The sequence below is a fragment of the Salvia hispanica genome, chromosome 1, assembly GCF_029641045.1.
Source record: "Salvia hispanica isolate PSC_SH4W2 chromosome 1, Shi_PSC_v1, whole genome shotgun sequence".
Classification (NCBI taxonomy): Eukaryota; Viridiplantae; Streptophyta; class Magnoliopsida; order Lamiales; family Lamiaceae; genus Salvia; species Salvia hispanica.
The window spans coordinates 69,158,955-69,174,479 of record NC_142692.1 but is presented as its reverse complement, the minus strand read 5'-3'; the positions used below and the strand labels follow the sequence as shown (position 1 = coordinate 69,174,479).

The 15,525-nt window shown below is 34.3% G+C and overlaps 1 protein-coding gene across 11 annotated transcripts; it reads right to left on the bottom strand.

Moving 5' to 3' along the window:
* Positions 1-4,445: 4,445 nt before the first annotated feature.
* Positions 4,446-14,831, bottom strand: LOC125224275 (uncharacterized). Of its 11 annotated transcripts, none has more exons than XR_016129598.1 (11): positions 14,477-14,831; positions 14,344-14,389; positions 13,881-13,958; positions 12,210-12,281; positions 12,028-12,115; positions 11,086-11,208; positions 9,727-10,384; positions 5,740-5,797; positions 5,546-5,597; positions 5,319-5,436; positions 4,446-4,710 (listed from the first exon to the last, which is right to left on the bottom strand). XR_016129598.1 is itself a non-coding variant. In XM_089057810.1 (10 exons), exons 5-9 carry the CDS (start codon positions 12,077-12,079, stop codon positions 5,368-5,370), a joined length of 354 nt encoding a protein of 117 aa, XP_088913936.1. In that variant the 5' UTR covers positions 12,080-12,115; positions 12,210-12,281; positions 13,881-13,958; positions 14,344-14,389; positions 14,477-14,827; the 3' UTR covers positions 4,446-4,710; positions 5,319-5,367. The 11 variants fall into 11 exon arrangements, 3 of the variants coding, with proteins under 3 accessions (XP_088913936.1, XP_088913937.1, XP_088913938.1); XR_016129604.1 differs by lacking the exon at positions 9,727-10,384 and adding an exon at positions 6,782-6,979 and having other exon boundaries at positions 14,477-14,829; XR_016129592.1 differs by lacking the exon at positions 9,727-10,384 and having other exon boundaries at positions 11,086-11,280; positions 14,477-14,828.
* Positions 14,832-15,525: the final 694 nt, after the last annotated feature.

The window sequence follows — 15,525 nt, the reverse complement described above, 5'->3', positions numbered from 1 at the left end:
ATACCAAAATAGATCAAATATGCAAATAATGGACATGTTAATTGACTTTGACATTAAAAACGGACCAAATAATGGTCTTAAAATAATGCAAAATATGAGCGTATCAGTGACCAACAAGATCATCACCAAGATCTTGACAACGTGTTTGGCGCCTTTGCTTCCTTTAGTTCTGGCGCCGAATCAGAGTGGTTTCGTCAAGGGTCGCTTGCTTAGAGATAATGTGCTCTTGGCCCAGGAATTGATTCATGATATTAATAAGTCACTCATTCAGAAGGCGAACTCGCCTAATCTGGCCCTCAAGCTAGATATGGCAAAGGCCTATGATCGAGTGCACTAGCCTTTTCTCCTCATGGTGCTTGAGAGGATGGGATTTCCACCGGGGTGGGTGAGTATGGTCAGCAGATGTATCTCTTCGTGCTGGTTTTCAGTGTTGGTGAACGGGTCTTCGGCAGGATTCTTCCATTCCACGAGGGGGCTCCGTAAGGGAGATCCGCTTTCGCCTTCGCTCTTTGTTCTTGCAGCAGATTACCTCTCTAGTAGCTTGGACAGGCTTGTGGCCACACACCCAGATATGGCGTATAGATGTGCTCGACGCGCGCCGACCATATCCCATCTGTCCTATGTCGATGACATTGTCATTTTTGTCAGGGCGCACAGACAGTCAGTGGAGAGGCTTATGCACTGTCTAGAGCACTATTCTGCCGTGTCAGGGCAGATGGTGAACAAGGATAAGAGTCACTTCTATCTCTTTCGGAAGTTCGACTCTTGGGCGGCCGAGGTGGCAGAGGTGAGTGGTTTTCAGCAGGGTTTCCTGCCTTTTACTTACTTCGGAGTGCCTATCTATAAGGAGGGGCTGAAGGCCCATTACCTTTTAGATATCCGACAGAAGATGGTGGACCGGATTCACAGTTGGTCTCATAGACATCTCTCTTTCGGAGGTCACCTTGCTCTCATCAAGAGCACCCTTGTCACCATTCCGTTACACATCTTCCAAGTGATCGATCCTTTTAAGTACTGGATGAGGGAATTGGAGCAGATTATGGCCAGATTCTTCTGGGGCACGGTCGGGCAGCAGAGGAAGATTCACTGGGTTAGCTGGAGGAACAAGATTTGCTTACCGTTGGACGAGGGGGGCCTTGGCATCCGTCATTTTTGCGAGATCGTCAAAGCTTTCAGCATTAAGCTCTGGTGGAGATTTCTTGCACAGGATTCTTTATGGGCGCAGTTTACTATGCGCAAGTATTGTTTCCATGCTGGTCGTACTTTTATTTCTCCTTATTCTACTCATGATAGTCCTATTTGGCATCGTCTGACTAGTATTAGGAGTCTTGTGCATACATACATTAGATGGTCTCTTGGTGAAGGGAGGATTAGTTTCTGGGATGACGTGTGGGTCGGGGATCGCCCCCTTAGGACATATTGTCCGCCTGGGACTAGTCTCCCTTTACCTGATGTTTCTAGGTTCTGGCATGATACTTGGAATGTGGAAAAATTGCATGATTATTTGTCTTTGTATGGTGTGCCTTTGTATGTGTTGGATCTTATCAGGGCTGTTCCGATAGAGGTGGGCAGGCGGGATGTGATGCGATGGAGCCTGACTGGCGATGGCGAGTTCTCGACGGCCTCAGCTTGGGAGCTCATACGGACACGGTCCCCTAGACATTTCGGCATTCGCATGGTGTGGAATGCTGGGCTGACCCCGACCATTTCTGTCTTTATCTGGCGCCTCCTCCTCCAGAAGATCCCTGTTGAGTGTGTTGTTCAGCATTTGTTCGTGTCTAGTCCGTTGGCGAGATTTGTTTGGGATTTTTTTGATGGCTGGTTCCCTCATATTAGCACACACATTCACACGTGCACTGATATTGCACTTAGATTAGGTTTTTGGTGGAGGTCCTCTCACAGGCCCCTGCCTTGCACATATCTTTTCTTATTCCTTGCTTGGTATATTGGTTCATTTGGACGGAGAGGAATAGCTGCAAGCACCGCAGCATTTCTTTTCGTTCATCCCATGTTATTTGGCAGGTGATACGGCATTTGCGGATCCTGGTGGCTGCGGGTGTGCTAGTCCCCCTTCATTGGAGCTGTTGCACCCCGACTGTCGATTTCATGCCTACAGTTCCTCCTCGCCGGCGAGTTCTCAGGTCCTTGAGCGTGCTTTGGCATCCACCCGATGACCCTTGGGTGAAGCTGAACACTGACGTGGCCTTTACTATTTCAACGGGACAGGCTGGTAGTGGGGGAGTGGTTCGTGGTTCAGACGGTTCTCTGCTGAGGGCCTTTTGCACGCCCCTTGTAGCTGCGTCGGGCTTCGAGGCGGAGCTCTTAGCTCTTCTTCACGGGCTGACGGTGGCTTAGAGTTCTCATCACAGGTTTGGATAGAGATGGATGCAGCAGCAGTGGTTGCGGTGTTCACTTTAGGACGCGGGGGAGCAGCGGACGTGAGACATCATATGGCTCGCATTCGCACTCTGCTCTCACAGTTGCAGGTTAGGTTCTCTCATATCCACCGAGAGGGCAACCGGGCAGCTGACTTCCTAGCAGGTAGGGGGGATCAGACCCCTGCCATGATCTTCTATGATGCAGATACAGCGCCTCGATATTTGAAGTCACTTGTGAGGATGGACCAGTTGGGCTATCCAAACTTCATATTCAGATATCGGGATGGATGAGTACTATGTTATTATGATGGTTTTTGATATGTATTTTTGTTTCTTTCTTGGGCTTGGCCATCACCCACTTTATCAGTCATTATTTTAGTTCGTCTACTAGATGGATATTGCCCGATATGTGGGGATATCCCAGTAGTTTAGTATTAGGTCTTCATATGTATTACCTTGTTGATGGCCAAGTCACTTTTGGGCTTGGTCAATGTACGATACGTTTGAGTTTTTAATATGGACAGGTTGGGGGTCTGCCTAACCCCCACCGTGACGGTGTTTGAGGGAAAAAAAAAACACTAAATCCTAAACCTTTAACAACTTGCATGCCAAATATTGATACAAAGTCTTTTACACTTATATTCATATTAATATTAATATTAATTCGAATATAAGTTAAATATTACAGATTCATGTCTCATACATTAATAATAATATCAATACGAATATGAATATAAGTTAAATATTACAGATTCATGTCTCATAAATTTGGCCTATTTAATTTCATAAATCATCAATATTTTAAGGTCATTTAAGGCCCAATTCATTTCAGCAACTATTAATTTCACTTGTATTATATATAAGTGACTTTTGAGTTAAAAAAAAAAAACAACCCTGAAAATATAATAGCCGCCTCTCACTCTCAACTCTTCAGAAAAAGGAAAGAGAAGGAAAAGAAAAACGGCCTCTCTCTCTTCATTGTACAATCATTATAGAGAGAAGATAACATTGCAAGCATGGGCGGCTACAATACCTACTCTACTGCATCAAGACAAAGGTATGTAATTCTTTCTTTTCAAGCTATGTCATATATCTATATTTGACAACATAGTCATATCTAACTTACATGAGCATAATGTTGATGAGGTATTAGAGATTATAAGAGTCAGATTTCAAATACAATTATTAATCTTTGCAAATATTAATTCTAGAATGCTTTGCAAATCCTATCATCTATTTATTTAATAGGATGTATTATGTCTCCAATTTCTTTACACAAACGAATTCAATGCTTAGTTTTTAAAATATATATACTACTCCCTTGATAGGTTTTTCAGTTAGTATGGTATCTGTTCATTTACAACAGATTTAAAAATTTATATTCTTTACTACTCTCTCCGTCGCTTTCTCTCTCTCTCTTATTTTTCATGTTCTAAAATTTTAATTTCATTCTCTCTTTCTTTCTCTTTTCTTTCATGTTCTAAAATTGTGACTATATTCTCACTCTGGATTTCTCAGATGCTGCTTTGATAATTCTAAATATAGGTTTAAAATATGAATACTAACATATTACTACTATTTAATTTTGTTCAAGGATAAATTGCATTGAAAATAGATAATTGCTATTGCTTTACAGGAGACATTTTTGTACATTTAATAGTTTGTCACTCGAGCTCCTCACAAACCCTTAAAATAATATTATATTTATTTAATTTATTTATTTATTTTATTTGATTATTTTATTTATTTGTTAGAGGCAGCAGCCCCTGCTATGCATTTCAGCACAGCAGAGGATCCATATCCTTATCACCCTGCCTGTGTATGTCTTATGGTTCATGTTCTAAAATTATAATTTTATTGAAAAAGTAAACAATTTTTAATATGATAAATTTCTTGAAATTGGTGTCCTTTATTATTGTATCAATATTAATCTATATTTTAATAAATTTAATTGAGTCAATGTTAAAATATATTATTTGATAGGAGATCAATGCTAATATCAATAGATTTAGTGGAAGATTAATTCTTATGATACGTTACATTATATTACTATATACTTTTAAAATATTAATGAAGCGTTATCCATTTCAGTAAGCAACATAAAAGCAATATTAATGTAATACATTTAGGAAAAGTGAAAAGTTTAGTTACTTGTACTATAAATATATGGTATTTGGTAACTAAAATTTCACTCTTAGCCAATTTCTTTTTTATAGAAGATTCAAAGTTGATGCCTTTATTCTTAGCATAGGTAGAAACTTTACTCCATGCCATAATTCTTTGCCTTGATCAACCTTAATCTTCTTCAAAAGAAATGAACTCTCTAAATTATCTGAAAGACAAGCAAATATGCCAATGGCAGTTAGATTCATGCTCATATTGGAGTACATGAGAGAAGCCAAAGAAAGCAAGAATCAGAAAATTTGTAAGTAGTTAGATTGATAGATAGAAGCTGAAATAAAAGCAGCACCACTTTCTTGAAGAAATTTTCTAATTTTTGGGAGATCTCAACATCATGTACTTCATTACATTCTGGAAACAAAACAAGTAAAAGCATGGACAACAAACAAAATTACGGAGAATGGAGAGATCAAGCATTTCTAATCAAGGTCACAACTTAGCATTAAACACAAAAGGAAACTTAATTCATGTAGGCTTAAATTCAGATAACATTATCAGCATGTAGCCCAAATATGAAGATCTTTATGATTGAAGAAGTTCAAAGCTATAGAAAAAACCAGTCTTACAAGTAATATAGGTTCAAATATTAGATTCAGGTCCATCGTTAAACAGTACCAGAAACCTAAGGACTCCATGCAATGTCAAGATGAGTAAAAGAGCAATTAGGAAAGACAAAGCAACTCTTCTTCAGTAAAAACACATTTTCTTCTGCCAACCCACATAATAAATAGTGTTTGAGCTAGAAAAAAAAAGCTTTACCCATTCTCAGAACCAAATTTAATCTCTGCTTGGAGAAGATCACCTGCACTCAGGTGAGTAAAACCAAAATGTTCGACGATGTTTGCACACTGCGTGCCCTTACCACTGCCTGGGCCACCTGCTCGAGTTTAAAGAGAAATAGCATCTATATAGATCTCACTGAAACTACAAGTGGGAGCAAGACAAATAATGCAAAGAAAATTTTGGAAAGAAAAGTACTAACTCACCCAAAACAAACACAACGGTGACCTTGTTGATTGGTGCTCTTCCATTTGCTTCCTGAACAAGTAATGTGTGAGTTTCTTGCAAGATAGAAGATCCAAATATCTATTAAAACTGCTTTTCTTAATTAGCTGTCTTGTATCCAGATCAAAAGAAAGGTTTCTCAAGAGTGACAACCAACCAGATTGAAAGAAAGTACCTTGTTTGCAGCATCCACAACAGTTCCCATAGCAGCCGCAGAAATTCTAGTAAATTATCTAAAAGACAAGCAAATATGCCAATGGCAATTAGATTCATGCTCATATTGTAGTACATGAGAGAAGCCAAAGAAAGCAAGAATCAGAAAATTTGTCAGTAGTTAGATTGATAGATTGAAGCTGAAATAAAAGCAACACCACTTTCTTGTAAAAATTTTCTAATTTTTGCTTTAAGGAGAATAGAGAGATCAAGCATTTTTAATCACGGTCACAACTTAGCATTAAACACAAAAGGAAACTTAATTCATGTAGGCTTAAATTCAGATAACATTATCAGCATGTAGCCCAAATATGAAGATCTGTATGATTGAAGAAGGTCAAAACTACAGAAAAAACCAATCTTACAAGTAATATAGGTTCAAATATGTTTTCATCAAATATGAAAATAATAAGGACAAAAAGCAAAAGTAAACTCGAATGCATGAAATATGCATTTGGTTTGGATCCTTTAAACAGTGGCATTGCGCATCAAATTACATTCTTTCGGAATCAAATCCACATAGAAAAGGCCGAATTTAAAACAATAACACATAAAAATATGGAAGAAGATGATATCTCACCATAGGGAGTCCAGAATCAAATAGAAAATCATCTCACAAACAGAATAAATAAATAAAAAAAGATCCAATCTTTCAATTGACTACAAATTCACGAAAATCTTAAAAGCAACTAAAAAAATAGACAATGAGGATCATCCATTTTCCCGCGATCTGGAGTTTCACCAATCGCATAACAGATTGTGAGATCAAACCAGCCATTGCTCAAATTACTCACCACACAACAGAAAAATGATACGATAGCTCAAAATTAAGCAAAATAGAATGTCAAAAAGATACCAAACAGGAGGAAAAGATCAACATAAATTCGTTATATCCAACTTACTTCAAATCTCTACGTTGTCTAATCCAGTCACTAATATCATAAATTAAACGCAGTTCCTTACCAAAATAGGATCGAGGAGAAAAAGAAAGATCTATGACTCACCAAATTGTTGTGAATAATTGGAATAAAGAGAGGGAAGTAAGTGGAGATTTATATTTAGGAGTGCTTCCGATTTGTATAGCATATGGCAATGCAACCAACTGTGACCTTTGTAATCCAGATATCATTATTATAATAATACTTTATAATTTATAATAGCGTTTTTAAGTTTCCTTTCTGAATATTCTACTTTGCGTGATACTAAAGTCGGCTTATACGTTTAACGTTTTTATCACAACAACTGAAATTAGGATGGAAGAGCGTTGCTCTGTCAATAGCCCATGACAGATTCTGAGCTTCTCCAAGACCCGGGCGGCCAACGTCTCCTTCTCCGACGCCGATCACCGCTCCCAGACCGAATTAAGCGTCTCCGGCGAGCACGGCCCCAAACTCTCTGAGGTTTGTGGATTCGTCGGATCCATCACTACTGTTGTTTTTACAGGTCCAATTCATCTTCTCCTTTCGAATAATCACCCACTCTATTTATGTGAATAGTATTGTTACGTTAATAGTGCATTTTTCTCAATTTTTGCTTATCGTTCTAATTTATCTTTGAATTATGTGAATACGGCGGATTTGTTCGTGATTAATTTTTAGGGGTTGTGAAAACCTGTGGAATTGTATATTACTGTATGATGTATATTGCCACTAGAGTTTTAATATGCTGGACATTATTGAAGCATATTTAAGTATAAAGCGCCATTGGATCGATTATATATTTTCTTGATTGTTTGTGGCGGTACACATGTGTAGATGGATTATATGGGACTGTGATTGAAGATGCAAAGATGATATGATAAGTATTCGTGTGTAGTTTCTCATGTTTGTTGGAGCTTGCAGAATCTTGAAGATTAGATAACTAGAATAGCAGCTAACGGGTTCCTTTTACTCGCGCAACAGTCATATTCATCGTGTGGGCGTATGTTCCTGACCATTGGTTGCATTCTATTGGGATCTATTACTATCCAAGGAGTAATATAATACAAGGAGTAAATCATATGAAAACACGAACCTGCTTGGATAGTAATAGATCCCAATAGAATGCAACCAATGGTCAGGAACATACGCCCACACGATGAATATGACGGTTGCGCGAGTAAAAGGAACTTGTTAGCTGCTATTCTAATTATCTAATCTTCAAGATTCTGCAAGCTCCAACAAACATGAGAAACTAGACACTAATACTTATCATATCATCTTTGCATCTTCAATCACAGTCCCATATAATCCATCTACACGTGTACCGCCACAAACAATCAAGAAAATATATAATCGATCCAATGACGCTTTATCCTTAAATATGCTTCAATAATGTCCAGCATATTAAAACTCTAGTGACAATATACATCATACAGTAATATACAATTCCACAGGTTTTCATAACCCCTAAAAATTAATCACGAATTAATCCGGCGTATTCACATAATTCAAAGATAAATTAGAACGATAAGCAAAAATTGAGAAAAATGCACAATCAACGTAACAATACTATTCACATAAATAGAGTGGGTGATTATTCGAAAGGAGCAGATGAATTGGACCTGTAAAAACAAAAGTAGTGATGGATCCGACGAATCCATAAACCTCAGAAAGTTTGGGGTCGTGCTCGCCGGAGACGCTAAATTCGGTCTCGGAGTGGTGATCGGCGTCGGAGAAGGAGACGTTGGCCGTCCGGATCTTGGAGAAGCTCAGAATCTGTCGTGGGGGGCTATTGACAGAGCAACGCTCTTCCATCCTAATTTCGGTTGTTGTGATAAAAAACGTTAAACGTATAAGCCGACTTTAGTATCACGCAAAGTAGAATATTCGGAAAGGAAACTTAAAAACGCTATTATAAATTATAAAGTATTATTATAATAATAATATCTGGATTACAAAGGTTACAGTTGGTTGCATTGTCATATGCTATACAAATCGGAAGCACTCCTAAATATAAATCTCCACTTACTTCCCTCTCTTTCTTCCAATTCTTCACAACAATTTGGTGAGTCCTAGATATTTCCTTTTTTCCTCAATCCTATTTTGGTAAGGGAATGCTTATAATTTATGATATTGGTGACTGGATTAGACAACGTAGAGATTTGAAGTAAGTTGGATAGAATGAATTTATGTTGATCTTTTCCTCCTGTTTGGTATCTTTTTGACATTCTATTTTGCTTAATTTTAAGCTATCGTATCTTTTTTCTGTTGTGTGGTGAGTAATTTGAGCAATGGCTGGTTTGATCTCACAATCTATTATGGGATTGGTGAAACTCCAGATCGCGGGAAAATGGATGATCCTCATTGTCAATCTTTTAGTTGCTTTTAAGATTTCCGTGAATTTGTAGTCAATTGAAAGATTGGATCTTTTTTTATTTATTTATTCTGTTGGTGAGATGATTTTCTATTTGATTCTGGACTCCCTTTGGTGAGATATCATCTTCTTCTATACTTTTATGTGTTATTGTTTTAAATTCGGCCTAGTGTATTTGGATTTGATTCCAAAAGAATGTAATTTGATGCGCAATGCCACTGTTTAAAGGGTCCAAAGCAAATGCGTATTCCATGCATTCGAGTTTACTTTTGCTTTTTGTCCTTATTGTTTTCATATTTGATGAAAACATATTTGAACCTATATTACTTGTAAGATTGGTTTTTTCTATAGTTTTGACCTTCTTCAATCATAAAGATCTTCATATTTGGGCTACATGATGATAATGTTATCTGAATTTAAGTCTACATGAATTAAGTTTCCTTTTTTATTTAATGCTAAGTTGTGACCGTGATTAAAAATGCTTGATCTCTCCATTCTCCGTAAAGTATTTTGTTTGTTGTCCATGCTTTTACTTGTGTTGTTTCTAGAATGTAATGAAGTACATGATATTGAGATCTCCCCAAAAGTTAGAAAATTTCTGCAAGAAAGTGGTACTCCTTTTATTTCAGCTTCAACTATCAATCTAATTACTTACAAATTTTCTGATTCTTGCTTTCTTTGGCTTCTCACATGTACTCCAATATGAGCATGAATCTAACTGCCGTTGGCATATTTGCTTGTCTTTCAGATAATTTAGAGAGTTCATTTCTTTTGAAGAAGATTAAGGTTGATCAAGGCAAAGAATTATGGCATGGAGTAAAGTTTCTACCTATGCTAAGAATAAAGGCATCAACTTTGAATCTTCTATAAAAGAGAAATTGGTGAAGAGTGAAATTTTAGTTACCAAATACCATATATTTATAGTACAAATATCTAACCTTTTCACTTTTCCTAAACCTATTACATTAATATTGTTTTTATGTTGTTTACTGAAATGGATAACGTATCATTAATATTTTAAAAGTATATAGTAATATAATGTAACGTATCATAAGAATTAATCTTCCACTAAATCTATTGATATTAGCATTGATCTCCTATCAAATAATATATTTTAACATTGACTCAATTAAATTTATTAAAATATAGATTAATATTGATAAAATAATAAAGGACACCAATTTCAAGAAATTTATCATATTAAAAACTGTTTACTTTTTCAATAAAATCATAATTTTAGAACATGAACCATGAGACATACACAGGCAGGGTGACAAGGATATGAATCATATGCACAGCAGGGGCTGCTGCCTCTAACAAAGAAATAAAATAATCAAATAAAATAAATAAATTAATTAAGTAAATATAATATTATTTTAAGGGTTTGTGAGGAGCCCGGGTGACAAACTATTAAATGTACAAAAATGTCTCATGTAAAGCAATAGCAATTATCTATTTCCAATGCAATTTATCCTTGAACAAAGCTAAATAGTAGTAATATGTTAGTATTCATATTTTAAACCTATATTTAGAATTATTAAAGCAGCATCTGAGAAATCCAGAGTGGGAATATAGTCACAATTTTAGAACATGAAAAAAAAGAGAAAGAAAGAGAGAATGAAATTAAAATTTTAGAACATGAAAAATAAGAGAGAGAGAGAGAGAGAGCGACAAAGAGAGTACGAAAGAATATAAATTTTTAAATCTGTTGTAAATGAACAGATACCATACTAAATGAAAAACCTATCAAGGGAGTAGTATATATATTTTAAAAACTAAGCATTGAATTCGTTTGTGTAAAGAAATTGGAGACATAATACATCCTATTAAATAAATAAATGATAGGATTTGCAACGCATTCTAAAATTAATATTTGCAAAGATTAGTAATTGTATTTGAAATCTGACTCTTATAATCTCTAATACCTCATCAACATTATGCTCATGTAAGTTAGATATGACTATGTTGTCAAATATAGATATAGGACATAGCTTGAAAAGAAAGAATTACATACCTTTGTCTTGATGCAGTAGAGTAGGTATTGTAGCCGCCCATGCTTGCAATGTTATCTTCTCTCTATAATGATTGTAGAGTGAAAAGAGAGAGGCCGCTTTTCTTTTCCTTCTCTTTCCTTTTTCTGAAGAGTTGAGAGTGAGAGCCGGCTATTATATTTTTAGGGTTGGTTTTTTTTTTTAACTCAACAAGTCGCCTATATATAATACAAGTGAAGTTAATAGTTGCTGAAATGCATTGGGCCTTAAATGACCTTAACATATTGATGACTTATGAAATTAAATAGGCCAAATTTATGAGACATGAATCTGTAATATTTAACTTATATTCATATTCGTATTGATATTAATATTAATGTATGAGACATGAATCTGTAATATTTAACTTATATTCGTATTAATAGTAATTCATATTAATATTAATATGAATATAAGTGTAAAAGACTTTGTATCAATATTTGGCATGCAAGGTTTTAAAGTATTTGAAGTCTGGAATATTATTATTAGGTACTATTTTTTATAAATAGAAAATAGTTGTTATGTGGAAGGTCTCTCATGATTATATTTTTTTTGGGAACATGCACAATTTTCCAACAAGCATGCTTAAGAGGTGAGCACTATAAATACCCCTTCCACTCACTCCTTCATTCACTCTCACTAAACTCTCTCCACCAAAATCATTCAGCAGAATCATCATTAGAAATAGTTCAGAATCTTTCTTTTTCTTATCTATTCTCACTTAAAGCACTGCTCATTTATTATTTATGTATTCTTCTATGAATCTGCAGTCTTTATTCTTAATGTATTTCATTCAGTTTGCCATTTCTGCTTTATCACTATTTTTTTCTTTTATAGTTTCATATTATGTCTGAATGTTACTTATGTTTTTATAAGTTTCCATAACTACTTAGCACAGCACAACACAATGAAGGTAGTTTTCTAACCTGTATTTGTCATTGTTGTGATGCACTTCATCTGTGAAATCTTGAGTGCCATCTCTCATTCATATTCTGGATCACGAAGTTCCTGCAACTAATGAATGAAATTATTTGTTCCTGTTTCTGAACTTAATACACAGTCTTATTCAATTTAAGTGATCTGTTGATTCTCATAAAAAGGCACTGACCACATTTTAGAATTTGTGTTCAATGATTTGCCTTTTTTGCCACTTCTATTTGCAATCTATTGGGATCATTTCCTGCACAAAATAGGCTGTTAGTTTAAATACTGCATACATTCTTTAAATTAGTCACTGATTTTTGAATATTTCTTTTCAATAGCAGAAAGCATTGTATCTCAAACAATGACAACATTCATTAGTTGAAGGACAATCTTCTACCTAAAGTTACAACACCACCATCAAGGGTTGTTGCATCCGTGTTTATGAATACAATTCTAGAGACAACAATGATAGCACTTGGAAGTAGTATTTCATGATATGCTGGTACGTTTACCAAAACAGAATACATGAAATATAGAAAGTTTAATATAATATATATGTTTCTATTTTCTAATTTTTTGTTTATAGGGCACCAAAATTCAAACTTCTCTTCCAAAGAATGCATGCGAGAAAATTGGTTCACAAATATAGGCTCATAGATATTCCAAGCAAGCATCATTGTATTCAAAATCACATGAATCAGGCAAAGTAAATTATTTGTTTTCAGAATTTGCTTATGCTTTCTACAAACCGTCATATTGACAACACATGAATCATGCAAAGTAAAATATTTGTTTTCAGAATTTGCTTATGCTTTCTACAAAGAGCCATATTGACACCAAAATGACAACATTAACTCAGTTATTAGCAAAGTGTGGCATACATATTAGGTGATTTAATAGTTACCTTGGCTTCACAACATTAATTTTAGTCTTTTTGCACTCAGAAAACACTGCAGAATATGACAGTAAACTTTTTATGTTAATTAAAAAAATATTTGAACATACAAATTACAGAGGTGTTGATAAAATTCAGATTATAGTATATTCTCTTTTAAAATATCAATTGCTGTTTATTATTTTAATCAATAGTTAAGAATATTATCTATTTTGGGACCAAACAACAAACTTCTAAAGATCAGTCAAGCATGGTCATATATATTGCAAGCTTGCATGAATGCATTTAAAAGCACATGATTCGTGCAAATTAAATTCTTATTTTTCAGAATTTGATGCATGCTTAAAAACAGATACACCCATATTGACACCAAATCACATTAGCAAAGTATGTCATACCTATTAAGTTACTATTCTAAGGGTAAGTAATTACAAAATTACCTTTAATTCACAGAAACAGATCATAGATATCTATCATATGAATAAAATTCTGCATTTTTTTTTTAAATATGCATATCCAAGTGTTTTTAAGACCATAAACCCTTATCTTTTGGCAACTCAAAGGGCATGTTGGAACCTGTGTTGCTTTTGAAATGAACCCCTTTTAACAACACAATTTCTTTAAATATATCATTCAACTGTAAAGTAGGAAAGATGAGTTTCTGCTGAATAAAATTCTGCAAAATTTTTTTTAAACTTGCATATCCATGTGTTTTTAAGACCAATATGAACCATAAACCCTTATCTTTTGGCAATCTCAATGGTCATGTTGGAACCTGTGTTGCTTTTGAAATGAACACCCATTAACAACACAATTTCTTTAAATATATCATTCAACTGTAAAGTAGGAAAAATTAAACAGATTTTGTGCTATTGCAATGAAAAAGTTGAAGAGTTCTACAATCATAAAGGGTTGCTCCTATCAGGGTGTATCAACTGATGCTTCAAGTGATTATTATACCTCTGATTTTCTTGCTGAACTGGCTGCTATATCCTTTGATCCTTCTTCTTCTTGCATATTTCATCGTCTTTCATTTTCCTGTCAATTGACAAATGTAAGTACTTTTTTAAGAATCCAGGAATGCATAACAATTTAATCTCCAATAACTTTCAATTTGGAGTAGAAGGTTATGTAATCTTCATTTCACAGCAATATATACAAAAGCCTTATACACAATCTGAAAATACATTAAAATCCTCATTTATTGAATGATTTTGCAAAATTTTGCAACCTAATAGTGATATCCTTTTTTTTCAATTTTCAGAATTATAGATCTGCTTAAATATAGTCTATTATCAACACATACCAGAATGAAATTGACAAAAATATTAAATCAATGAACTTTGTTTGAGGTAACTTATCTCATCTGGTAGATTAAAACAACTATATCGAAATATTTGTGGTCTGTTTTTCCAATACTTACGATCTATTCTTTGAATCATCGAAAGTCATCCACTCCTTCTCCGATTCTGAAAAAAAAAAAACAATTAATAAAGTCAGAATAGACCTAATCTTCAACGTTTTTGATTGATTAGGAAAATTTGGTTGAAATATACCTGTAATAGAAACCGATTTTGATCTGATTTAGTAGCTTAAGAGAAGGATTTTTGCTGTGGTCTACCGCAACTGTCCGTCGTCTTCGTTGAACCGACGACGGAGGCGTCGTTTAGCAGGCGGCGAAGAAATTTCCGTCGGTTTTTTTCAGTGTCGATTTTGTAGGGTTTGGGGTTGTTTTGGTGGTATTGTAGTTGCAAATCTGGAGATTAGTCTTGGTAAGGAGTCGATAAGGTGTAGTGGTGTCCGATCGGCGGCGATTTAGAGTAGAAGACGCCGTTTTCCGGCGGAGGAGATGACCGTGTAGCTAGGGTTTCCAAAATCGGCGCCGACATCTTCTAGTCAGAAAAATGCATATATAGGTTGTATAAAGTATTGTTTTAATTTAAGTGTGTGAATTAAAATTAATCTATAGTCTAATTAAATGAATTAATTCCCCACTAATCTGTTATGTTTGGACTTATACGAATTGGGCATGCATTTTTTAATGTATGGGCCTAACTTATAAATCGTTTTGGGCTTATATATTTTTCTATTTGGGTATGTTATTTAATGTGTTGGGTCATCTAATTGTGTGTTACTCTTTATAATTATTATATAATACTTTTGTTTAATATTTATATATAAATATCAAAATTATTTTTGTATTATAATTTTATTAATTTTTTATTTATTAGTTTATAGGTTAATTATAAAGTTTGTTGTATGTATTTTGTTCATAATTTCATGTAATTAGTAATATCATTTTTAATGTTATTAAAATTATGTTTGAATATATTTTTTTAATTAAATGAAATTCTTTTTAATGTGTTCGGGCATTTAATTGTGTATTATGAATATGTAATAAGTATGATTTTTTTTAATGTGGTGGGACATTTAATTGTGCATAAGGTATATTTAATAAGTTTTAAAAAAATTCTTAATTATATTTATTTATTTATTTATGTAATAGTTTATGTATAATAATTATGAAATAATTTTTCGTTATCTTTATTCTATTAATATCCTTTTTTTTATTGTATGTACTTAATAGAAATAATAAATGAATTAA